Genomic DNA, 26,521 nt, shown 5'->3' with positions numbered 1-26,521 from the left:
TTGTGCAGGGAAGCCTTGAACATTTAACAGTATTCGGTATTTTGTGATACTACCCGTGCTTCGCGGTCTCAATCTTTAGCGGTCAAATCCTTTCGGCGGTGGGTAAATTATACTGATTTGTTGGGTGTGTAAATGTTCTATTTCATGTGATTACTTTTATTTATAAATACAATAGCGAGGTGGATTATTTGTAAAGTACACATCAGAAAAAGATGAAACTACTCATGAAAAGTTGAGAGGAAAGTCCTCAACAGCCCCTCAAGAGTAATTCAGAAGTCAATATAATAATTGTCAGCATGTAATTGATGAGCGTATAAACAATGATCACTCACTCCAGTACTGACCAATATCATTGTCATTATGTAAATGAGAGAATGGCTACTATAATACTCAAACTCATTGGGTCACATACATTGCCTCATTTCAAATATATAGTTTTAGTTTTGGTTTTGGTTTTGGTCACGTGGTTTCCTATTGTCCTGCCTAACCACTTGAATCACAAGATATCGAACTCTTTGTTTCTACCTTTTGTTTAAAACTAAACATTTGTGACAGGTAGTTTCGGTTTTGGTTTCAGTTTCTTATAAGTGGTGTGACGAATAAAATCACAGGATTTTCGAGTTACCTGATCTAAGTATACAAAAGAAATGTTTAAATGTCGCAGTGCAATATTCACGAGCAGAGAAGTCGAACAAAACAGTCTACATTTGAAAGCATTGATTTAGTTTGAAAGCATTGGCTTGAGACTACGAAATAGCCTTAGCTGATTTCACTGTGAAAATATATAGACCATCGAAATATTTGCATTCGACATTACAATAGGGGCCACTACTGTAATTATATAGGTGCTATAAACAAAATCGATTCATGTCCTTAATCCCATGTACCAGAATCGATGGAAGGCCATTATATGACCTCTAATAACCTAATGACTTTTACTGAAGCAATTTTTACTGCAAAAAGTAGAAGATAGAGGGGAAAAGATTGGGGTGTGTGTGGTGTGGGGGGGAGGGGGGGCTGGAGGGCAAGGGGGATATGGGCCGGGAGAGAGAGAAACATATGAGAGAGAGCATTGGAAGTGAAAGAGAAGGGGAGGAGAGCTCGAGATGAAGATATCGAATGTAGGGGAGGAGGAGGGGAAAAGGGTAATTTAGGAAAGAGGTGGTTATATAGGGAGGGAGCCCCTCTTAAAGAGGTATGGGTTGTGCTTCCTGGGATAATAAACAAATTCATAATCAAATCATCTCCATGCATCGTTTATGTTTCATACAAACAAACAAATTCCCCACCCCACCCCATCCTTCAGTATACGCGCATGTATATGATTTCTAGGCCTAGAACTCGTGAGTGTAATATGCCACCTATACCTTCGACAGAGAGCATCAACTGTCGTCCGCGGGATAGATTTCCGATATCAATCATGATAATAATTATGTTAGCACAATAGGCTATTGTATACTTCTGGTTATATACCCTATACTGTGTCCTCCCAGCATAATAGTGTTATGATTGCAGATCAGATCAGCTCTACTTTTTAATCCCTTGATTTTTGGTTTCTGAACAAAAGAGAAACCAAAACTATATATTTGAAATGAGGGATTGTACATGTTCAAGGTGACTGGTCAATATTTTGTAGCCATTGGCTGGTTGTTTATTATTTTGGTATGAGATGTTCAGTATTGACCTCCAAAAAGGACATTTCATGCTCTTGAGTAAATGTTTACATATGGTAATTGATTTGGTGCTCAGATTATTCCAATATCTGTGTTTGGTGACTCTTCAAGATGTGTAACAATAGGTGTAAATGAGATGTTTCTTCATAGTCAGGGTTGCCAAACCAACAATTTGGTAGCCCAAGTAGGTGACTTTTGAAATGGTCCCTGCAATTTGTACATTTCCTGTCCCATTTAAAGCAATGGTTAAGGAAAAGAAATTGAGCTAGTTTTCAACATTGGCTCCCATGACCATGTGATGGTTTCCTAGAAAACCAATGGTTTTATAAGAGAAAAATTGGGCGATGTCCCGATGATTTGACCCTCTATTCTCACTGAACATGTTTGGCAACCCTGAGTCTGGATCTCCAAGAAGGATATTGAATGTCTAGGGTATAATTATAGTTAATTCAGTGACCGGAGTACTGGACTACACAGCTAAGGCTTTCGGACAGATGACTGTATTGTAGTGTATTGTGACTGTTTCCTCAGTGTTTATTCAGTGTTTAGCTCGCAGGGAGCTTTCAGTGCTTTTGAAACTAATTAACTTAATTTGACACCCTTAACGTAAACAAAAACAGAATTCGACATTTTGTTGAAGTGCGCACAACCTTGTTCTTCGCATCGCAAAAGTCCGTTTTCCGAAATAATGTAAACTGTAAAAGTTTTTAGCCTTACCATTTCTCCAAACTCAGTAGTTTATTATAGATACAAGTAAATTAAAATTGCATACTGCTTGCATCAGTTTGCGTTGAATATCGCACATTGCTTATTTCGTATCATCTGGGAATATCATCTGGGACTATATTATAAATCATATTATTGTTCAGTGGGTGTGTCTTGTAAATAATTCACCTTTCAGAATTCAATTGGTATTCTGGTGCATAATATCACACAACGGCGGCACGCTTGTTGCTCCCCAATGATCGCGCGTTAATATACGTTCGCGTATTACACATGCGAGAACTAAGAACGTAGTTCGGCGACTTAGCTGTTCGTGATGGTTTCGTTCATTTAAAACAATGGGGATATCCTCACAAAGGTAACTTTTGTTTTTTCTGTAAAAAGGCAGTTTTCTCAAAAAGTTACATTTAAACTGAATAAGAATGAGAATAAAAGATAGGATTTTGCGCCGGTATCCACTATGATAAAAAATATTGGCCAGCCCATCCATTCAAATGGTTTTCTTGGTCAATTCCTCATTTCCCAGGAAAATGGCCAGATATTAACATTGTAGGCGACAATATCACCTTGAGTACATGGTTGGTCTTACAATTAGGGTCTGATTTTCCCTCCATCTGGTTTATAGTTAGATTTTTCGAGTGCCTTTGAACTTTCGATGTTCTTAATCTTATTCAATTTCGTGTTTGTCTATTTTAGATACACAGCCAAGCCAGCTTGAAATGTGGGTGTGTGGGGGTGTGTGTATGGGGGGGGGGTTCAATTGGACAAGATTGTCAAAAAGAGGTTGAAATTGAGGCCCATGTACACAGGTCCCATGTTTATATCCTTCTGCAAGTGATGATACTTGTTATCACTGAATTTAAGCAACTTCTATATCAAAATTCAAATAATAACTGATGATGTTTTCAAGGTTCAATTTTAATGCAACATAACAAAGTAAGTTCTCCCTGATATTATAACATGGAATGCTCCACAATGTGAAATAATTCATTTCGTAATCATCTTTTCAGAGATCCGATACTTCTTAGAATGTGAAAGGTTTTATGTAAGCCCATGGTACCCATGGTAACCAGTGATTACCTGAAGATTCCAACAAAAGGAAATACAACTAAAACCACGAGTGCATTTTGAATTAGATATGTTTGAATACAACATCTCGTATCTAAGCCATCGGCTTACATTTAAAGGCGTAACAACGTATTCCCACATACTTGTCACATTCCATCTAGACATGACATAACGGTGTGACTTTTCAATGTGTTACAATGCCAACCTTATAACACCTCGAAATTTACAACAAGAAAAACAAACATTAACATTAATCGCAGTTGTCGGCGCAAATAGCCATAGTAGCTGAAGGCGCCATTAAACTCAAAGAAAAGAAAGAATCGCAGTTGTCAGTCTCACCCGGTCCGTTCTGATTGTGTAAAAGGCACAAATACGTTACGTGTATAAACCAAATCTATTTAACATCTACTCTGAAGACTAGACATAATGAGAACAGCTTTGGAGGGGTTTGAAGGTGGACCTTCTCCTAAACACAAAGAAGGCAGAAATAATGATTGTAGATAGAGAGCGGAAAAGTGATGAGTTAGTGATAGATGGACAGCAGATTGAGGAGGTGAAGCAATTTGAATATCTGGGTTCAATGATTAACAACAGTGGTGACAGCACAACTGAAATTAAGAGAAGACTGGCTATTGCAAGGAAAAGCAGAGGCCTATCCATTGACCAAGCCATTGCAATCTTTGTCTTCATAAAATAAAATTCATACTCCACAGACCACAGTTATTAAAAATGAACATTTAATGCACATACTCTTTAATCACATTTTAATACTCTCATCTTCTTCAGTTTCATAGTGCAGGCACAAGTACCCTCGGATTATATAAATTGGAACTACCCTGGGTTCTGTTAGAGCACAACATTGCGGCCCTGATTTGGTAAAACGATCTAACTTGAAATTTGGATATTTTGAAATAAATCCATATCATGGGTATTGTGAGGGCGCTCTTTCCATTGGTAACATCCTAAAATCACCACTATGCCACCAAATAATGAGATTTTTATATTTTGGTATAAGCAATAAGATCTATTTAATAATTTATTTTATTCAAAAAGAAAAATGTCAAGTGTTCAAACTTTAAAGCTCTTTTTCTCGAAACAGCAATTTTAATTTCAAGTTAGATCATTTTACCAAATCAGGGCCGATTGAGAGCAATACCAAAATTGCCGAAGTTGTAAATAAAGGTTTCGCTCATTTTGAACCCCCACATTTATTAGCATACATTATATCCCTTCAATGAATTTAGTATACTCTTTGAAAGAGAATGAGTACCCAATACACCCTTTAGTAAACGTTTGCATTAAATTTATCATTGCTATGCAAAATTAAAACCTTTTCTTTTTAACATGGCGATTCGCAATTGGCGGACTTGCCCCAGCACGGGACAAGTCCGCCCTTGCATCGTGATTTTATTGTCCCTTCTCCTGCCGTTACTGAAAGCGCAATGCTCTTACAAATGTGGTAGTCTTTAGCTACAGCATACAGGCACGCCCGGTCTCTTTATTCCAATTATGCTTTGGCTGCGTTATTGTTGAAGGGGAACATGACACTGCAAAGTGCAACAAAATTGTGAATTAAATGTATGTATGTGAGTACTTATAATTTCACAGCACCAAATAGTATTATATGGGTGCGCGCCCTTAATGCATTTTTTTTTTTCTTCAAAAAACTCATAGATGGCCTAAAGCAAGCGTTTAGATGAGCATAAATTTGCATAACTTTGGCTAAATTTGGATTGGTCATGATTAGTAATATCAAATCCTGCAAGTGTACTACAGATAGGAGAGATCGAGTATTTTTTAATGATTTTAAGCAGCATTTTCTGATTGACACACTTGCATGATTTTGCATGTAAATTAAGTCATTCCCAGACATCATAGCCTTCGAGGGCCAATCGTAAAAAAATAATACTTTTTTCCCAGAGAGATCAGGCTAGGGCTAATTTAACCATCATAGCTGTCGCTGAACTGAGTCGCTACTGCGAAGAAAAAAATGACGTTTTCTTGAGGCAAATTTAGTAGATATCTCCCCAGCAAACACAAAACGTTTTCGACATCATTCGCAAAAGGTTATAAAAGGTAGTCAGAAAACGTTTAAATGTCGGGTTATATAAAGGGTATATTAAGAGTATAAAACGGTTTCATAACCTTAAAAACATTGTTTGATAATCTACTGCTCAGCAAACAAAAATGTTTTACAGAAAACGTTTAAATGTCGGGTTAAAAAGGATATAAAAACGTTTTGATAACATTCCAAAAACATTCTTGAAAACTTGATACAAAACATTCTAAACAGAATGTTATTTTGGGGTTGATAAAATATTTTGCGAAAAATGTTTGCCCAAAATATTTGCAATAACGTTTTAAAAACGTTTTCATTCCATTTATATAACCCGACATTTAAATGTTATTAAAATGTTTTGAAAAACCATTTTAAGAACATTTCTGTGTTTGCTGGGTTCAAATATTTTAACATTATGTTATTTAAGTATTGACAAAATATTTGGCAAAAATGTTTGCAAAAATGGTTTACAATAACATTTTTTGAAAACATTTAAAAATATTGTTGTAGTGTGTTTTCATACAAAACGTTTTAAAACGTTATCATGACCTTTATATAACCCGACATTTTAATGTTATTAAAACGTTTTTACCTAAACCAAAAGCCAAAATATAACTTATTTAAAACGTTTTTAAAACGTTTTTGTGTTTGCTGGGTCTATGAGGATTTATTTGGTGGTGTGAGATCTTATGTTTGAGGGGTATTTGAAACCGTTTATAAAATTTGATACATTTTTGACGTTAAAAACCCGTTTTATTAAATAGCAATGAGAGACAAAAATATTTGAGTTTTGTGACCTTTGACCCCTCGATGGAAGCATAGGGTCATGTGAAAAATGGAGGCAACTACAGTTTATTGCTATTTTGTGTAAGGATGTAAAAAAAACCACATTGTTTCCACTAATGTATCGAATTAAACTCCAAACACATAGCACCATTATACCATTTGGTCACATCATCAGAAAAAATCTAGAAAGTGTGTCTCATTAAGTGTTACAGCAATGTTGTATTTACTATTTATTTATAAACAACTCCAGAACGTGTTTTTCAGATAGTTATATTACAATGCAGTTAGGACGCGGGACTACCAATTCTTTAGAAATGCGTAGTCGCGCTAAAAGTCGATCGATACATGTTAAAATCAGCACAATTCAGAGATACACCTTTTTGCTATGAAATTTATTTTCTCGGTCAAATATAAAGCAATATTTTTTTTTTCTTCAGTAATGTCAGTTAAAGACATAGTGCTTGGATATACTTTTTTTAAATCCTGGTGTTAAAATTCAAGCATCATATTTTGTCTTTTAGTGTGATATTTTTGATTTTTATAGGCCTTTAGTTCGCCCGTGACCTTTTTACGGAATTCATTTTTAGCGTCTCAAACTAATATAGTTTGCTAAAGAAAGATATTTCCCACCTCTGTAAAGCACATCGTGTGGGTCTATATATTATAGTTTTGTCAGAATTTCCGTTTTTATTTTACCCTTTTTCCCTTCATGCTCCGAAAATGTCAAACTTAGTACTTTATCTCGAGAACAACCAGCAGAAATAATCGATATTTCAATTGTTGTCAACCAGGTCCCTTTTCCATTGAAAACCAGGATTGCCTGACCAGCGATTTGGTAGCCCAAATCCCCAATTCTGGTAAATGAGGTGAATTTTGGAAATTTGCTCCTGTGATAGCCTGCAATTACAATTTATAGGGGCTATGGATTCCATGATTATGAAAACCATTTTGTCTGTTTGTTTGTTTGTTTATTTACCTAGCATGAGGTCCTTGGGAAAATCCACTGTCCAAACCTAGAAAAATTCGCGTGTTATTAGAGGGGATTTTAATTTTCTGTCCCTCCTATCTCCATGTGAATTTTGAATTCCCCCCCCATCGCGGGTTGGCATTTTCATTACACCCTTCAGACTTGCGTTCGGGTTTGTGTATGCCTATTTGTTATAATTTAGCGCTATAGGTCATACTTTCTAAATGTAGGCTATAGCTATAGCCGTGCTTTATATTATAAGGTACCGGTATGTAATAATATGTAGGCCATGGGGGTGGGGTGGGTACTCAACACATTTTAACCATGACTTACAATGCAAAGCTCATTGTTGCCATAAATGATTTTTCCTTTAGGTCATAATAATAGGTTGTTATAAACTTCCATGTTTAACCTTGTATTGTTTTGGCTGCTTCATTATGACTTTCGGTGGGTTTAAGCAATTTCAAACAAACACAAACAAAAGGCACTATACCCAGTCACCTTCATGACAATTGAAACACTAGGTAATTTCTTTGCTATATTGAAGTTCTGGCAACACTGTATCCAGGCCGGGCACCCAGAGATATCGATCCACAATGCTATTATTAGCCTAAGATTTCACGCATAGATTTGAAAATGTTTTAGCTAGTAGTCAAAAATTATGGAATCAAAACGGAAATTCTGACAAAACTATGATATATCGCTCACGGTGATGTGCGTTAGAAAGTTGGGAAAATCCTTCTTTAGCGAACTATATTACTTTGAAAAGCTAAAAGATTGATCCAAAAAAAAGGCTCGCGGGCAGAGTTGAAGCCTATCAAAATCGACAATCTTACACTAAATGACTGAATTTCACGACTAAGTTTAACACTAAGATTTGAAAAAAAATACAGTATCAAGCATTACAGTTTTTCCTGACATTTACTGAAAAAATGAAAATTATTGCTTTTCATTTGACTGAGAAATTTTACACTGAAAAGGTGTAACTCAAAATTTTGTTCATTTGAATACCAAATTCGATCGTTTGTATTGCCTTATTAAATGACTGAGTGAGCCTTGCAGAACAATAACAATCGGTAGTCCCGCGTCCTAACTGAATGTGCAAGCTGCACAATGGAGCACTAAACTTGTTACATCTTATTGTTACACATAACCATATCATCGGGACTTGCAAACAATGTTTAGATTTGTTATCAAGCTCAAGCGAAACAATATTAAACTTGATCGATGGTGAGATAGAAAATTGTAAACATGAACTCTTATAGCTCTTGATCAGAGCCCTCGCAGTACCTTAGAAGATCCAGTGATCCCCAAGTAAAATAAACCCAAGCAAGTGACTGGTATTTTAAAAAATGTATATATATATAGGCCAAACCCTGCCTGGTTTAGACCATTCTGTAAAAAATTAATACCACTCCCAGCAGTACATGTACAGAGCTTGCCGAAGGCAAGCTTCACTATAGGCAAGCTACATAAGTCACCAACAAGTATTAGTAGGACCACTATGCAGTAGGACCACTATACAGTAAAAGATCACTGTCTGCCTAAGATATTGGTCTACAAAACCCACCAACCGCGAAAGCCCACGCACCGAGCCGCCAGGCGCCGCACAGTGGGCCGGGTCAAAGTCAAAGTGTGCCAAAACCCTACTTTGGTGACTTTCAATGTTCGAATTTTTTTTTGCGATTTGGAAAGATAATGAACCTAAGAATATTTTCTGAAAATATTTCACCACTGGTTTGTTCTTAAAGGTGGTATTTTTTATAATAAACACGCGAAATTGCAACAATCTGCTTCTTATTAGAAAAATCATGATTTGGGGTAAAATTCTATAATTTTGTTTTGACATTTCTGATTCATCTGTGCTTTCACAGCTATTTGAGAAACTATTAGTAGAATATAACAATAGGATATGAAGAATGTGAAAACCTTCAGGGAATTACATATTTTGGCTTAAACGTCCTAGAAACTAAGAAAAATTACATTTTAACAAACTTGATCTCGAAAGATTAGATTCCCGTTGATTCCCGCCTTAAAATTTATACAGGCACAATCAGAAAAGGTTAATCTTTGTGATGGTACCAAATTCAGCTGCAGCTTTCTGCAGTCTTCTGCAGTGGAGTCAGTTTTATGAGGCCCTGTGCCAGTAAAAGTGGCCACAAAATCGTAAATTCAGGTGAAAAGAGATGTACCGCGCTGCAGCGTGTACAAACATCTACAACCGCCGTATAGAGATGGATAAAGTTTAACAAAGTTTTAAATACACTAGTAGACCTAGAATTTAATATTTAATTCTCGAATTTAGCATTGAATTCGCAGATTTGATATTTGTGACCGTACAGCACGAATGAGCCGTAAATTCCCTAAATTGTATTCTGAGTTACAGCGTAAAATGTGTACGAATGTCGTATTCAATGTCGTTGAAGGAGCAAAGTTTAACAAACTATAACCCCGCTTCTGGGTATCGTTTGAAGTCAAATGATATACCATTTTAAAGCTTATGATGTATATTTGTTAAACATGAAATAAAACAAAATTGACCGGGGGAGGAATTTACGGCTCATTCGCCGTGAACGGTCACATTTAATTCACCGATTTAATATCTAATTCACCGATTTGATATTTTATTCACCGATTTAATATTAAATCTGCTAATTTTAAATTTCTAAGTAATTAATTCACAGATTTAATATTATATATTTCATATTTAATTCTTGAATTTAATATTAATTCGCAGATTTAATAACTAAATTTGCAGATTTATTAATATCCGTATATTTTGCTATTATATTAGCATTTGTATTCGCAGATTTAATATCAAATCTGCGAATTTAATATTAAATTCAAGAATTAAATATAAAATTTGTAAATTAAATATCAAATCTGCGAATTAAATATAAAATCCGTGATTTTAATATAAATTTCGTGAATTAAATTTCAAATCTGTGAATTCAATATTATATCTATGAATTTAATATTGAATATATTAAATATTAAATCTACGAATTTAATATTAAATCTGCGAATTATATATTATATTAGATTCGTTGGTATTAAAAAATGCCGTAAGTTAATTTCGCAGTCCGTATAACCTTGAGTATGCTATTTGCTAATACTTTTCCAACCGGATATTTGAATTACTGTTGTAAGAGTAATTAGCCAATCACGGTTCGGTATTTTAATGACGTCATATACTTTGGAAAACTACTCTATTGGATTCCGCAGTCCTTAAAACCCTTGATTTGAAAGTTTTTATAATAATTCTTACACAGGCATTTGAATAACTGTGGGAGGAATAATTGACCAATCACATATCAGCATATTAATGACGTCATACGCTTTCCAAAATGTCATCACTGAATTTCGCACCCCTTGGAAACCCTATTTTGCCTTTTCAATTAAAATTTTAACATATGTCATTTGAAATACTGTTGTTAAAATAATCGACCAATCACCGTTCAGCATTTTGATGACGTCATACATTTTTGAAAATGCCTCCATTGAATTCTGCAGCCTCAAAAACCCCTAATGTAGTCATTTTACCGTATTTTTATGCATTTGATTGTCCGTTTATAATTTTTGCACACTTTGAGGCGATTCTGGCCCACTGTGCGCCGGTCTCTACTATTAGTGTCAGAGGGCATATGGCATGGTTTTTCATTTTTTCTTTCAATTGGATGGAAAATAGGTTGGCTTTGGAGCAAAGCTAGAACTCTTATTGTAATATTCAACGGGTGACGATTAAGAATAAAGCAGCCTCTTCGCATGCATCACATGAAAATTGTAATCAATAGCGTTGAACATTCCTTTATACTTTGTAAGATGTTGTAAATGTAGGTGTACTTAATTTTGATTACACACAGCCTGTGGATTCAGTATCATCATATGATGAAGATGGAATTGAAAACTAATACCACTTGTGAAACAACACAGTTTCATGTTACACGTACCTTGAAACAAAGAACAAAAAGTAATTTTCTTGGAAATTACAAGCCCTCTTAATAAAGAATTGCAATTTACATTCATAAAATCACTGACAAACAAATTTAATTATGAATATGTAGGGCAAATCTATAATACTGTTCCAATAAAAAAAATGTTGGCCTCATATGGCTGGTAATGGAAACCAGACGGTAGTTTCTTAACTGGTGTAAAGAAAGAATCACAATATTTAAGGTAAGAAATTGTCAATGTACAAATACTGACAGCTCTTGTAACATGAATACTATTGACATCAGTCTCGAGTATGGTTCAGTGCAGACATGAAGGCTGAATATCAAGCAAAATAATTAGAGTGGAGAAAACGATAGTTAAGTTTCTTGTAGACTCGGCTATTATTGCCCAGCTTCCCGGATATATGTTCTCACATTTTGCTTATGAAATGCTTGAGAAAATTGCAGCTGGGCAGCAGAGATTCCAGTATTTTTTTCTTTTTCGTCACACATACTCCAGCTATGCTTAAACATGGGGTGGGGGGGGGGGGGCTTTCCTGGTGTAATTCATCATTACAATCGAACTTTGAGGTGACCACTAGAAGAACTATCTGTGCATTAGATGTTTACAGAAGCAATTTTACCCGCAATCAAATTTCAAAAAAAATGTGTCGGAATATTAAAACGAATTGGAATTATAAGCTTAAGGGTAGACGAGGTATTGTTGGTCGAAGCAACCTAAAAATAGATTTTCATTATCTATATCAATATATTATTGAAAATTAACGCTTTGATGTTTTGTAAAAGTTCATTCTACAAATCATATACTTTGCAAACTTGCTTAATTTATTGTTGTTAATGAGTTTTACAAAAGTGTTGTTGTTTCAGCCCTCTTTATAACGTAACTCAAGAATCGCAGCACCTATAAAAGTGTATCTGTGATATTTTAATTCTTCTACACGCTCGCTATGAATTGAGCAATGCAGTTTTTGCCAAAGCTCACTACCATTCGTAAGATGCTGTGAATTACCAAATCACAACGGTTTAAAATAATTAATAACCTTAAGGTAAAGTGACATTGTTTGTGATACAGTACATTTACAGTACCACATTGATCGAAGAAACATAGGCGTAGATCCGGGTAGGGCATTACATCCCCATATTTTGACTGGGGATGATCCATACACCCCCCATGTTGACGCATCTAGTTGAGTTTCTGACCAAATTAACCTCATATGTGGCCATTTAGCTCCAAAAGTGCTTTTTTTGCGCGAATTTATTCCATTTTGCACCATATTTCAACAGTTTAGCTTCAAAATGGCAAATGTTTTGGCGCATTTCTACCATAAACTTATGTCGCCAAAAGGTGCTGAATTTACTATACTTCAAGCATTTTTTGTCCAACCCTATCCCCCAATGTCAACAATAAATCCACGCCACTGCGAAGCAATGAGTATAAGAGATCGAATGGGTATACATCGTACACATGTAGACGTAAGTATTTACCTAAGCTTGTCGTACGATGTAACCCTAACGCACGTAAGTCACGCATGGTAGAAATATTATGACCATCTTATGTACAATTTTTACGACGGCGGTTTCAATCTACCGTAGATAATGAATAACATTTTCCCAAACAGAGAGAAAACAAATTACGTAAACAAAATGTAAAACAAGAATAACTCATATAAAAGCACCCCTCATATGGCCATTAGCGAAATCAAATCTCCGACAGAAATTAGTTCACGGTGAGTTACGTGTAGCATTTGCTTAAGGTAAAATCATCTGGCGTAGAAAATAATTTAAATATAAAAAAAAAATAAGAAAGCTCCATCTATTGTCGTTTTCTGAAAGCATGTTACTGAACTTAATAGTGTGAATGATTGAAATGCATTAGAAATTTATTAAATTTATGTTTAAATACACCTAACCACTAGACCCTCTCATAGAAAGAAAGCTTGCCTGCATGCACATTTAGTTTTAAACATTTCTTTTGAAAATGGAGAAACACATTTTTCAATAAAGTTGAGTTTATGGTGTTAGGACGGGAAAAGGAGCATTGGAAACTGGAACATACGAATATTGAAAATCGTAATCAATAGCGTCAGCATTCTTTCATACACTCTGAATTTAATTATGATAAGACACAGCCTTCGGGGTTGGTTATCATCATTATAATGATGATGCAAATGAATAATAATACTCTCTGTGAAACATTACAGTATTATTTTACAAGCACGAGTATCTGGCAAAAAACCCACCAAATCATAATTCTCCGAAATGTAACACCTTCCTAATCAACTTTACATTAAACGCTCACAAAGCAATAAAGCCAAAAAAGGAGGATTGTCTTAGGAGACCGCGACAAGCTTTTAAGTTTTACATTTTAGCGTATTGTTTTTGTTTGTTTCATCACTTGTGTCGCAATAGAAAACGTGGAAGGGTTAGCGCTTATGCTATAGGACTACTTTACATTCAAAAGGCAGGTCGTTCCGCCTTGTTCCATGTGATTTTTTTTATTTAATTTTGCATTCTATGAAGTTATCATAATCATATTCTGCTCTTTTGGTTTTTCGTTGTTGTTCTTCTTCTATGGTTGGTTAGATGGTTGACGTAAATTTCTCCTTGGAATTATGAGCAAAAGAAAAATAATTGCATGTAACATTAATTAATACGATTCAGCGGCAATGCATATTGTAGATCCTGTTACATGAAACCTACACCAACCAACCAGTATTAAAATGTGCAGACATGCAGGTGTGAACATCAGATAAAAATGAGAACAAGAACATTTAGTGAGTCAGAGACACTCTAGACCCGGCAACAATTGACCAGCTTCACGGTGTGGGTGCTCAGATTTAGCTACAAAAAAGTTTTTCTGAAACCTGAGCAGCAGACATAAATATGTTCCCTAGCATGTTGATTGAGTGGGCTAATTTAGTGGACTTTTTTGGCAGATTCTTGCGAATCACATTTTCCATTCAATACATCATATAATTATCAAAAAATCTTGGTATGGTGGTGGCCATTGGGAAATCTGACATTTAAAATCACAATTTTTGACCATAACGCTCATGTTTTAAGGTCAATGATTCCCATTAGACCAGTCCCAATAACATTGGCTCCTTCGGTGGAGGCAGCTATCTTGATTTTCAAAATGGCCGCAATTCAAAATCAATTTTACTTATATCTCAGTTGTGGAAACACGTAAGGGCTTGATTTTGGTTAAACCCATGTTTAACGCAATTGGACGAATGGGGTTGTTTTTTGTCTGTTTAGTGTTTGACTGATATGTACACAGTGATTTTCATCATTTCCAGTGTACTGTTTTCCTTACACTTTTGTGGGCTCTGGAATTGGCAATTTTTGGCCATCGAACTTTGCCTGTTTTGTGCCTACTCTGGATGTTTGGTTAAGCTTGTCTGTTTATATGCACAGTGATTTTCATCACTTGTTCCAGTGCAGTTTTGTATTACCATTGATCCTTGTTGTTTTTGCAGGTTCAGCACTTACTTCTGTGGGCCTTGGAACTGGTAAATTTTGGCTATCGAACTTTGCCTACTTCTTCTGCCTACATTTGCTGTTTGTGTCCCCCTGCATACTGTCTATAGTCTGCATTTTACTTGTTTCCCCACATCAAGTTGGTGTACCTTGCTTTTTTCTTTCCATATGAATGGCACTCATTTTTGGCAGCCATTTTGAATTTTGCAGACATTTTTTTTTCATAATTTCATAAAGTGGAAAGAATATGTCGGTGAAATTCAAGATTACTGGCTGAACCCAATATACACATATTACTGTTTTCATTTGGTTCTTTTATAATTTCATAAAGTGGAAAGAAAATGACGGTGAAATTCAAGAATGCTGGCTGAACCAAATTAACAAATGTTACTGTTTTTATTGGGTTCTTAGACAATGGTTTAGACATAGGTTTCGCCACTGAAATCAAGCCCTTTTTGCAAGAATCTACCCAAAACGCACCTCATTCACATATCGTGACACAAGAGTATGCACTATTGTTTGTAAAACGCTCAAGATTGTTGTTCCGTCTCCCGTTACAATTCATACCATATTATTATAATTACTTAGTGTTCTCATGATGCATGCCCTAAGACGTTTTGGTATTAGCATAAGTACTTAATCAATTTCCTTGTTTAAACGTTTGGAACATAGACTGATTAGTTATGTTTTAAGTAAGTAGGTATTGGTTGCTATTTTTACTGAAAAATACATCCATTTGTAAAATTTCGGCATAAAAAAAATGTATTTTCTATCCTTTTTATGCATCAATTTGTGTTCCAAAACTCTTTAACGACAACCCTCTAAGGGCACGAAGTGAGCAATTTATTCAAAAACAAACATTAATAACCTAAGATGTTCAATATTTACGTGTCACACATTCAAATCACGTGTTATGATTCAGTGAATAATTTAAGAATGAATGCTGCAAAATACAAGATTTATTTTAATAATGTATAGGTCCTTCTATAATTATGTGAGGTGGGTTTTATCAAGCATTTCTTGCGCATATTCTTGACAATAGTTCTTCACTGCAGTTGATTCCGCGCATGTTGCAGGATTTGTTGCAAAATCCTGTAAGTTGGTGTAGTACCTTACTTACCGCTTGTAACAAATCGAGTCTCATGTTGTTGTTGTTGTTTGTGTGTGTGGGGTGCGTTGGTAAATACCGGCAAATGGGTTATGGACAGGTCCTCGGACAACGTGTATAAATAAGGTCCACGGTATGTCGATTTATTGATGAGGTGTGCGTCCTTGGTTAGATAGGATTTAGCAAAAGAGAGGAAAGTTAAAAGTTTTTTAATTAAAAAAATTTGGGTTCCAGCAATAGGGATTGAATCGATTCATCCTTCGATTGAATATATTAATGAACACAAGATGTATTTGTTTTTCCTCACTAACATATCCGATGCATGAAAGGACAACTCTTGTTTAGGGAACAACCCAAAAGTTCGATGAAGCCCTATAAACGAAAGTCCTTTCGTTAGAAGGTTAACCCCCTCCCCCTCCCTTCTAACGTAAGTTTTCAAATATCGAAAATTCCAACCCGGATTCATAGGATACGGGACCGTCGCTATGGTGGATGTGGAGGAGTGCGACAATGCAATTTATCACGTTTATGGAAGAAACCAATATTCTATTTTATTTTAAAATATTTTTCTTCATACTTTTTGGGCATGAAAAAAAATTATGACTTGCTGGATTTTATAATGAAAATGAATCAAGGTGAGGTACAGCTGATTCAAAAATTGAACTTACAGGTTGCGAGTACTGCACTCTATATTGATTTGAAATTATTTTGAAGCAACCATTGTAAAATGTCAATATCGTACTTCAGAAAATACTAAAATTTTAAAATTATAATTAAATCCTTAAAAAAGATCAACTTTGACCGATGTTTTAACTACATTTTTACAAACGTAATCGGACTTTTTGACCCCCACCCTCCCTAACGAAAGGACTTTCGTTTATAGGGCTTCATCGAACTTTTGGGTTGTTCCTTATACATGACCATAAAACACTTGTAAAATGTGTAAAACCTAAATCATGAACATCTTAAGTTAAACAAATAAATAAACAAACAAATGAAAACAACATAATTCATAAGTAATCAGTCTAGTAAAACATAGAAATTGATAGTAATTTTTGGATTATACCAAAATATCTTGGGGATACTTACATCTTTTAAAAGCTGTACTACCCGCATTAGGACCTGAAAAAGAGTTGCTACCTGCTAAAGATTTAACCCACAGCCATGGTTGCATGGTTGTGCTTTTTCTTTCCTGCTACTTTAAGTTGATGCCCGGGTTTGGGTAATAGCCGGTCTGCACTACCTTCTCTAAGTGAACAGTAGACTTCGGCTGTATATATAAATGCGCTTTTATAAATGCGCACGTGACCAGATGGCCAGCGCCATATTTGCATTACATCACTGTCAATCACTGAAATGGCGATCATTGAAGGAGTGGCTACAGTTGTGACCTTGTTTCGTGGCTAGCACTGGCAAGGAACATTGGCTGGAGGTTCGATGCTATAAATTTGCAAGGATAAATCATGGATATCAAAGGATCATGATTATTGCACGGCACCCCATGTACAAACATAACTAATGTTTATTTATTTATTTTATTTATTTATTTATTTATTTATTTATTTATTTATTTATTTATTTATTTATTTATTTATTTATTTATTTATTTATTTATTTATTTTTATTTATTTATTTATTTATGCGACGAAAAACGAAAACCCTGTTCTATTTTGAACAAATTGGGAAACAAATTTTTCCTGTACAAATGAATGCCGACCCCAAATTTCGGAAATTTCAGGACAATTTTTTTTTTTGTATTTTCTCAAATTGAAATTTATTTACAGATTTTTTTGATTTTTTGGGTTATTTAAAAATTTTAAAAAAAAATACCAACCGACCGACCGACCGTACTTGAAAGGTCCGTTCGCCCGTAGAACAGGGTTTCTCTCTTTCTCGCCTTACTTTAATTTTATAAATATTATTTGTCTCTCCCCCCTTCCCCAAAAACCACCCCTCCCCTTTTACACTCGTAAATTAATTGTTGTTTTTTTTTGTTAACTTTCCCCTTCCGTGTAAAGTAAAACTTTATAAGCCGGTTGAATCAAACTGAACAAAATTGACGTATACAATTACAATATAATACCATGACAATAATGTGTATGACGGATCTAACTTACTAGCTGAATAAACCTCAAACCATGCATCACATACGTGATTGTACGTCAAATTGTCATATAACGTATGAGCGTGATGTATAGTATACGAGTCTTCCTCAACATCTTCCAGCCGGGATGATTAGATCATGTACAGTCATATACGTGTTTATACTCTAAATTGTACGTCAAAGGGTGACAAAGGGTGTACAGATTACCGATTTAGCATGGGGGACACAAAAAGGTGCTTTAAAAACACATTTTGAATTTGTTTTTTTGTCCATTTGCGAGCGAATGAGTAAGTTAGAATTAAGGAGGTCGGGCGGGGACATCTAGCCTATTAGTTTGAGAGGGTCATTATGCCGAAAAGGGCTAAAGTTATAGTTTCCTCAATTTACGTTATAATTAGAGTTAAAATTAGGGTCAGAGTTATGTTCATTGGCGGCACTACCGGGGGGGGTACTTATCTTGCCTCCCAAATAAATCAATCCATGACCCCTTCCTTCCGAAAAGTTCCCTATGTGCAAACATTATCAAATAACATCATCGGCAGCTACCCAGTTCTGACCTTAATGCCAGTAAGAATCACATTTCGTCATCAATATGGCCAATTGCCACGCCCATTTAGAACGGAAATAATGAAATATAACTTTTTTAATCAGCTATCTAGCTTTTCCGTCACAATTTTTTTTTCCGTAATGGAAAATCCAAATAAAGAGTTTATGTTTCGGGTCAAATTATTTTGCCCTTTGCAATCAATGCCACTATTTTGCAAAGCCAATTTTCCTTGTAACCTGTCATTTTCGCCTATCCTTTTGCGTGTGGAATTTGTGCACATCCGGGTACCTTACATCGTTGAACACGGTATGGCGACTTCTAGATGTCACGTGCGCATTTATATATGCGCATTTATATATATACCCGAAGTCCACTGGTGAATATTGAAATACTGACATGACTGTTGTTTAAGTTGTAAGATACGCATGATTGTGATTTGTAATATTGTTAAAATGCGAGCATAATTGGTAAAAGTAAAATGGATCACCTTGCAATCTTCGTATCTTTTGTTTGCAAAATGATCAAAAAAGGGTTTTTAATGCCGCTTTAACGTTTTTATTAGGACAGTGTATACAACGTCTAATGGTATATCTGATAAAACCCAATCATTATCCAAAGATAATTCATGTAAGCACATCAAAAATGTAATTACCCAATTTCCCCTTAACAAATGGCCATTATTTCAAAACTGTTTACCGTATGCCAAATCTGGGATAAGCCTAATTTATTTCTGTGCATTACGACACCTCGTTTGTTGTAAGGGACCGTTCATAAATACTTTGGTGGGGGGACTGGGCAAAGTGTGGGGGGACACAAAAAGTTTTGAGTTGCACAAAGGGGGGGACCAAAAAGTTTTGGTTACTAAAGGAGGGGGGTCAAAAAAGTTTTAAACAAAAAAATACCAAAAGAACAAGAGCATACAAAATTTTTGCGCGCTACGCGCGCATATGTACCAATAAAGCCCTTTTTTACCACGATTATGGCCCAATGAGTGTAAAATACATTTTTGGCGCGCTACGCGCGCTCATTACCGATGTCCCATTAAAGCCTTTTTGGAATCCCAAAGACTTAACATGTATTCCACAGTCGCTATAAGAAAAGGGTGATTATGTATGTATCCCACTGATAATACCGGGTCAAAATGATGCAACCAGGATTTTTTGTCTTTGCCCCGAAATTTATATTTTGCCCCCCGACCAAGAAAGCTGGCTACGCCCCTGATAAACAAGTCCTAAGTATTAAAAATCTTGAGTATGTGCCCAGATGTTGCTCTGAATTTCCAATGGATAGCGACGGGGAAAAGTGGGGGCATGTGCCCAGGGCGCCACTCTTAGGGGGCGCCAAATTAACCAATTCAGCATCGATTCTGCGCCACTCTAAGCGATGAAAGTCAAAATTTTCGCGCTTTGCCCGCATATCAGGACAGAGTCATTTGAAAGATCAATTTAAGATATTCTTTCATTATAACCAAAATTAATTAGTGGTAGGCCCTATTTGTGCTCCGGGCGCAATCATTATTTCAAGAATCGGGAACGACACCTATCCTTAGCCCTGGGTGCCACAAGCCCTAGCTACGCCACTGTCAATTTCCCTTTTTTGTATTACTTTTATTTATTTATTGGTTATAAGAATGAAACAAAAATTAGAATGCATAAATTGAAATTAAACTTCATACAAGTCACAGCGTGTGAAAAACAACTTAAACATTCAGGCCTATAATTGTGACAGAGTTTGCACAAATGGAGTAGCCCCTCCCCAGACTGTTTTTAACCTCTTGGAAGCTGAGACGAATATACCTAAAGTATATTCGTCTCAGTTGGAAAGGGGGGTCAAAAAAAGTTTTATATGTCTAAAGAGGGGGTCAAAAAGTTTTAGGTTCTCTGGAGGGGGTCAAAAGTTTTGACTCCAAAATTTCCAAGTGCCCAGCCCCCCCCCCACCAAAGTATTTCTGAACGGTCCCTAATGGTCCCACTATTAATTGGTCATTGGGTCGCTTGCCGCGAGGTTTGAGCGATCTCATGCTCCGCCTGTTTGCGTTTATTTTTGGTGTTTGTACTCTGTGTTGCTCTGTGAATTTTGGATATATGGTTTGCCATGGCGATCTCATTCTCCTGGTCATCTTTTATGGTTCTAGCACGATACCATCTCTTGGTTCTGGCAGTGTTATTTTCTTCACGATGCATATTTATATTGCATACGCCATTATACATGCCAGACCAACAAGCTGAACCAAGGCCGAGTAATTTGACATCCATCATTGATCGTGAGCAACGAATATTGTACAATCGTGATCAATTGATCGCTCTTCAACCTGCACGCTTGACTAAAGATTTGGCTTCCAATCTTCGATCGCTAGAAATTGGCACTGGCCTACCACGTAAACGTTACCACCGCAAAAATGGTAAGCCTATGGAAATTAATCGTGATCATCTGAAATGGATGTGTTTTAATACTCAATCATGTCGCGATGTAGCTACTGACATTTCTGAAATTATCCTCGATAATGACCTAGACATCTTAATGTTAACTGACACTTGGCTATATGCTGAAGGTGATGAGGCATATGAAAGTACAATGACCCCACATGGTTACAAGTCTTACTCTTTCCCACGTCGCGGAAAAAGAGGAGGTGGAATTGCTTTCATCATTAGATCCAACTTATCCAGATATGTCAAATTTACTCCGTTGAACTACTCTTCTTTTGAAAGTGTTGAAATGAAGTTGTGTGTTAACCAACTTTCAGTTACATGCATTTGTTTATATAGAATCCATCATACCAAGAAGAATAATGTAACTTTTAATGGTTTCATGTGCGACTTTGTCGATATGCTTTCCTCATACGCGGATTCAAACAGTGATTTGTCATTCATTGGTGACTTTAACCTGCACTTCGATGAGCCTGATGAATCTTGTGTGAAACGCGTTAATGCTGTGTTATCCGACTTTCAACTCTTGCAACTTGTAGATAAACCTACCCATATTAAGAATCATATTCTCGATTGGGCCGTAGTACGGAATGAAAGATCTCTTATAACTTTTAATGATGTTCGTATTTATCGTGGGATATCGGATCATTTTGCTATTTTAGGACAGATGATCATCTTAAGACCTGCTCCTGCTAAACGTGTTGTGACCTCACGAAATCTGAGGGCAATTGATACAGATCAACTGAAAGAGGACTTGTCTGTGATGTCCCTTAGCATGAATAACTTGACTGTCGATAGTCTTCTTGATACCTATAATGATACCCTCCGACAGACACTCGATCAGCATGCTCCGTTGACCACTCGCAGTGTTAAGGATAGACCATCCGCCCCCTGGCTCACCACAGAAGTCAGGAATGCGCAACGTAGGCGTCGACGTGCCGAACGACTCTGGCGCAAGACAAAACTGTCTGTTCACGAAGAGTTGTATATTAATGCTAGGAACGATACTATCAAGCATGTTACTGCCGCGAAGAAAGACTACTATGGAAGTAAAACAGACTCTGTCGGTTTTTCCACCAAACAACTTTTCAATGTGTCAAATGAGCTTCTGGGCAAATCAAAATCTCGTGCCCTCCCATCTAATATTCCTGTAGATGAATTGCCAGACAAGTTTTGCCAATTCTTCTCTGACAAAATAACAGGCCTAAGAGAGGAATTAGATTCTCGGCATTGCCAGCCTCCATGCTTTGCTATTTATGATGGTCCAGTGTTTGATATTTTTTCTCCGGTTTGTGAAGAGGATATTGTTGCTATGATGAAGGAAATGCCCAATAAAACCTGCATCCTGGACCCACTTCCAACATATATTGTCAAACAATGTGCCGAGAGCCTGATTCCTCTAATCACTCGTATCATGCTATTATGGTTTCAGTAGCTACACCACACAGCAATCTTATCCTATATAACGTGTATGATTAATGTTTAAACGTTTAGGGAGGCTCAAGGAGGTACAGCATTTAGGATGTGTTGTAATTGTCAGAAAAACAGAACAGAGCAATTACCTTACGTAGGGAGGCCATGCGAACCCTATCTCCGCAAAGTTTACCTGTCGTCAGAAGGGAATTTGGTTTCAACTTGATAAATACCCATACACAAAGATTATAGTACGAGTTCGATCTTTTGTGGAAAATGCCAGGTTTACTGTTTAAAGACCGAAAAGCAAACATGTCGAGCTACCCAGAAGCGTTCAAGGGATACTATGGATTTCAAGTAATCTCTTTTATTAAGGGTATGCGAGGTATTGTTGGTCGAAGCAGCCCAAAAAAAAATCGATTTTCTTTTAATATCTGAATCAATATATTATTGAAAAATAGCACTTTGGTGTTTTGCAAAAGTTCATTCTACAAATCATACACTTTGAAAACTTGCTTAATTTATTGTTGTTAATGCGTTATGCACGTTTTACAAAAGTGTTGTTGTTGCAGCCCTATTTACAACATAACTCAAGAACCACAGGACCTACAAAAGTGTATCTGTGATATTTGAATTCTTCTACACGCTCGCTATGAATTGAGCAATGCAATGTTCGCTAAAGCTCACTACCATTCGCAAGATGCTGTGAACTACTTTTTTCTGCTGCTTCGACCAACAATACATCGTATAACCTTAAACAAACATACATTTAGCCTATGTTTTGATATGTTCAGAACGTTTTATTAGGACAACGTGTAGTGCTATATCTGATCAAACCTAATTCTTTACAAACCAGGATCAATGTATATGAGATTCATTGCAGTAGTTTAAAAGGCACTGTCGGGTAGAGGGTGTTATCAATAGGACGACTACACGCTGCACTAAGACATGATATGATTTACTATTCTTGTCAATATTGTTTTTGGGTGATCTTCTCATCCTACCGTGGTTTATATTGAACGCAATCAAAAGACATCTACTAGACTTTAGGGAATCAGAATTCGTGAATGACGAATTTATGCGACGTGATATAACTCGGTTAATGTTTGCTATACAGTAGAGATAAGATCTTACATACATGAAAGGGACGTAGGATAACATTTTATAGAGTGAAGTATAAACTTTCCTATTTATTTTCTATAGATCCCATGCACCATCTGTTTATCATTCTGACAAGAGGTGTTAAACAAAACTGTATCGCATTCCCATCCTCTCAATTTCGAGAACAGGGCACCAATGTCAGTCCAAAATAGCATATCCTTTGTATGGTCACCAGCTTACGTCAAAGGTCATAATGATGTAAAATGTTAAAGTTGTTCGGAACATACTGTGTGATAACTCAAATTATTTATCTCATCATAAGGAACAAAAAAGTCAATTGTCATATTTCCATATAATGCACAGATCATGGATTATGACGTCAAATAGTAGTAGATCAAAGGTCAACGACCTTTTACATTATATCCCAATTTTGAAAATGTTCCCATTCGTCTAAACTTTGTCTCAGATCGTTTCAAATTATTCATTTAGACCAAAAAACCAACAACACGAAAACCTTACTTACACATATTGATCACCCCATTTTCTGATGAAACAAATGGATCAAATATTAATGTGCGTGCTTTATATACATTCTATAGTTAGGACCCCTAATGGATGTAAAAAACCAAGTTGTTTTAGGACTATTTTGCACAATTGGTCATACCTTCGCTTCGCTTCGATTTTATTGAAACAACGCTTATGTAGTAGCATAAGAAATTATCTTGACGACTTAGTAAAACCAATACGTGGCATATTTATCTAATACTGCTTTCTACGTTGTATACGTTTTTTGTTACAACCTGTATATCATCACGCGTGCACGGTTTTTGTTATTTGTTTGATTGTATAAGACAAAAGCGAAGATGATTTGATTATATATTAATATACTGTCTCCAGAAAGCGCAACCCCTATCTCTCACCTAAACTTCCCTCGCCCCTCATCTATATCACTTCCTATTCCCTAATCCCTCTCCACCACCCACCAGTGTATCATTATCCTCTCCGCTCACCTCCCCTACACTCTCCTCTCCCCTATACACTGTTCCACTCAACTCTTCCTTTCAACTTGACTTTGACGATTATGTTACCTGAATACTAATGAAACTAAAACTATATGCTTCTCGCATCTGCAGCTAAATAATTAATCTCAATGTTTTTCAGAGTATCTGCTCTTCTTAATGTACTTGGGCCACACCCGCGACGATTCTACAGCCTCTGACGCTGCCCTGCTAACTGACTTTATCATTCTCCTGTTAAAGCCTAGATTTCACAACCACTTTTGGAAAGAGTGCATCAAAACCACGTCAGCCGACTTCGAAGGGAGTAGCAAGAAGCCTTCCACCCTCTGTCCTTGCATTCTCCTCTCAATTCTGAATACTTTATCAATGTTTCTCTCATGATCTTCATCAATGTTGTCATCCCACTTGACAGTCAACTCTCCGATGATCACTTCCTTTCGAACCTCTGACCATATGACAATATCTGAACGCAGTGCAGTGGTCAATATCTCTCCTGAAAATCCTCCTTTTACCGTCCAGATCAGCCATAATACACCAGTCGTTTACTGGAGAATGGGTGTTCGATCTTGAACTAGAACTGTATAACCTGGACTGAGATCCCTTCTTCACAAATGATCGCTTGATGTTATTTTTGAGCTTGTGATCAATTTGTAGCTTGAATGTCACCACTATCACTCCATGGACGTTGTTATGCCTCCAGGTGTGCATACCACTTGCAAGCGCAGGTGTACATGTACTCAGAATATGTTGCAGAGCATCCTTCTTTCCACACATGTTACAGCAGTCTGTCTCGTTCTGATACCAGACGCTCAAGTTGGCTGGTATTGGTAATAGATCTTATGTTGATATGCACAGAAAGGTTCCATTTGCCAAAGCACGCCCCAAGACACGTTGTTTTGATCAACACCCACCCATCGTGTCTAAATTAGCTACATGTATTCGAATGGAGCTTCATCTTCGTTAATACTGCGGTTTTCTTTGTTTGTTTTTTGCCACATTTTTCATTTCAAAAATACCAAATGACAATTTGAATGACTTATCCTAAACTTTTAAGCAATTTATAAACAATTTCAATTTTTTTACACTTTCGCTGGGATCACTGAATGGGTTTTCAAGCGTGGTTTCATAAGAATTACTGGTTGACACGAAGCTATGGAAAGGTGCATGAGAAGGTTTAGGAGACAGTTTCCAAGAGCAAGGAGTATCCTGTGCAAACATTACAATGTTTCAAAAGTTGATATGGGCAGAATGGATCCACCCCTGGTGTTAAGTTCATTCAAGATGGGACTTTACCTCACACTGCCATAGTCGTAAGGCGGAGACTTCAGGAACTACCTTTCTAAAAGTACATGTGACTGAAATGAAATATTGATTGAGGGCATGCATGCAATAAATAGTTCAAGCAGTGAACACAATTATTCATCTTGTGTTGTGTAAGTAAAACTATGATTACGACGATCTTCGTTTAAATGACAATAGCTTCCAGATTAAGTTCACATATGCCCCTTTCTATTCATAGTACAAACACTATATTAATAAGCAATTTTATATTTTTGATATATTTTTGAAAATGTCACACATCCCGGTACCAATCATTTTGATACACCCTGTAATGCAGCGAATTCGCCTAAAATGACGGATTTAGGGGGGCTGAATTTGAGATTTGTGGGGACACAATTTCGTTATTGTGAAATTTATAGGGGTTTAAAATATGGCTCTTAAAATATTGTACGTACTCAGAAAGTTTGAATGGCCCTCTGAGGTCAAATGTTAAAGGTGAACCTCATTGAAAATAAAGTTATATATCAATGGAAAGCTTATGATGTCAGGATACTAAAATTTTTTGATGACCAATACAGGTGAAAAATTAAAAAAATTAGTGAATTTTTGGTCTTTTTGAAGGCGCCCAAAAAGCACCCAAATCAATCGCTACTCGGAAACATGTAAACAAGACTTGCCTCCTGTACTTTGCAAGTTGCCCGGCAAGTCTGATTTTCACAATAAAGCTTGAAATTAGAGGAATATTCAAGTTGCTGGTTCCTTCTATATATATTAGAAATAATAGAATTATTGTCAACATAAATTTTCAGTCAC

The 26,521-nt window shown here is 36.2% G+C and overlaps 1 protein-coding gene across 1 annotated transcript; it reads left to right on the top strand.

Annotated features, from left to right (window-relative positions):
• Nucleotides 1–20,676: 20,676 nt before the first annotated feature.
• Nucleotides 20,677–22,329, top strand: LOC140160174 (uncharacterized). The gene has a single exon (XM_072183451.1). It carries the CDS (start codon nucleotides 20,677–20,679, stop codon nucleotides 22,327–22,329), a length of 1,653 nt encoding a protein of 550 aa, XP_072039552.1.
• The last annotated feature ends 4,192 nt before the right edge of the window (nucleotides 22,330–26,521 follow it).

The sequence above is a fragment of the Amphiura filiformis genome, chromosome 9 (assembly GCF_039555335.1).
Source record: "Amphiura filiformis chromosome 9, Afil_fr2py, whole genome shotgun sequence".
Classification (NCBI taxonomy): Eukaryota; Metazoa; Echinodermata; class Ophiuroidea; order Amphilepidida; family Amphiuridae; genus Amphiura; species Amphiura filiformis.
The sequence above is the reverse complement of the archived record's forward strand: the minus strand, read 5'-3'. Positions and strand labels throughout refer to the sequence as shown.

What these genes read in the sequence shown, in the direction of transcription:
- LOC140160174 (XM_072183451.1), top strand. Translation starts at nt 20,677, where the DNA reads ATGCCAGACCAACAAGCTGAACCAAGGCCGAGTAATTTGACATCCATC.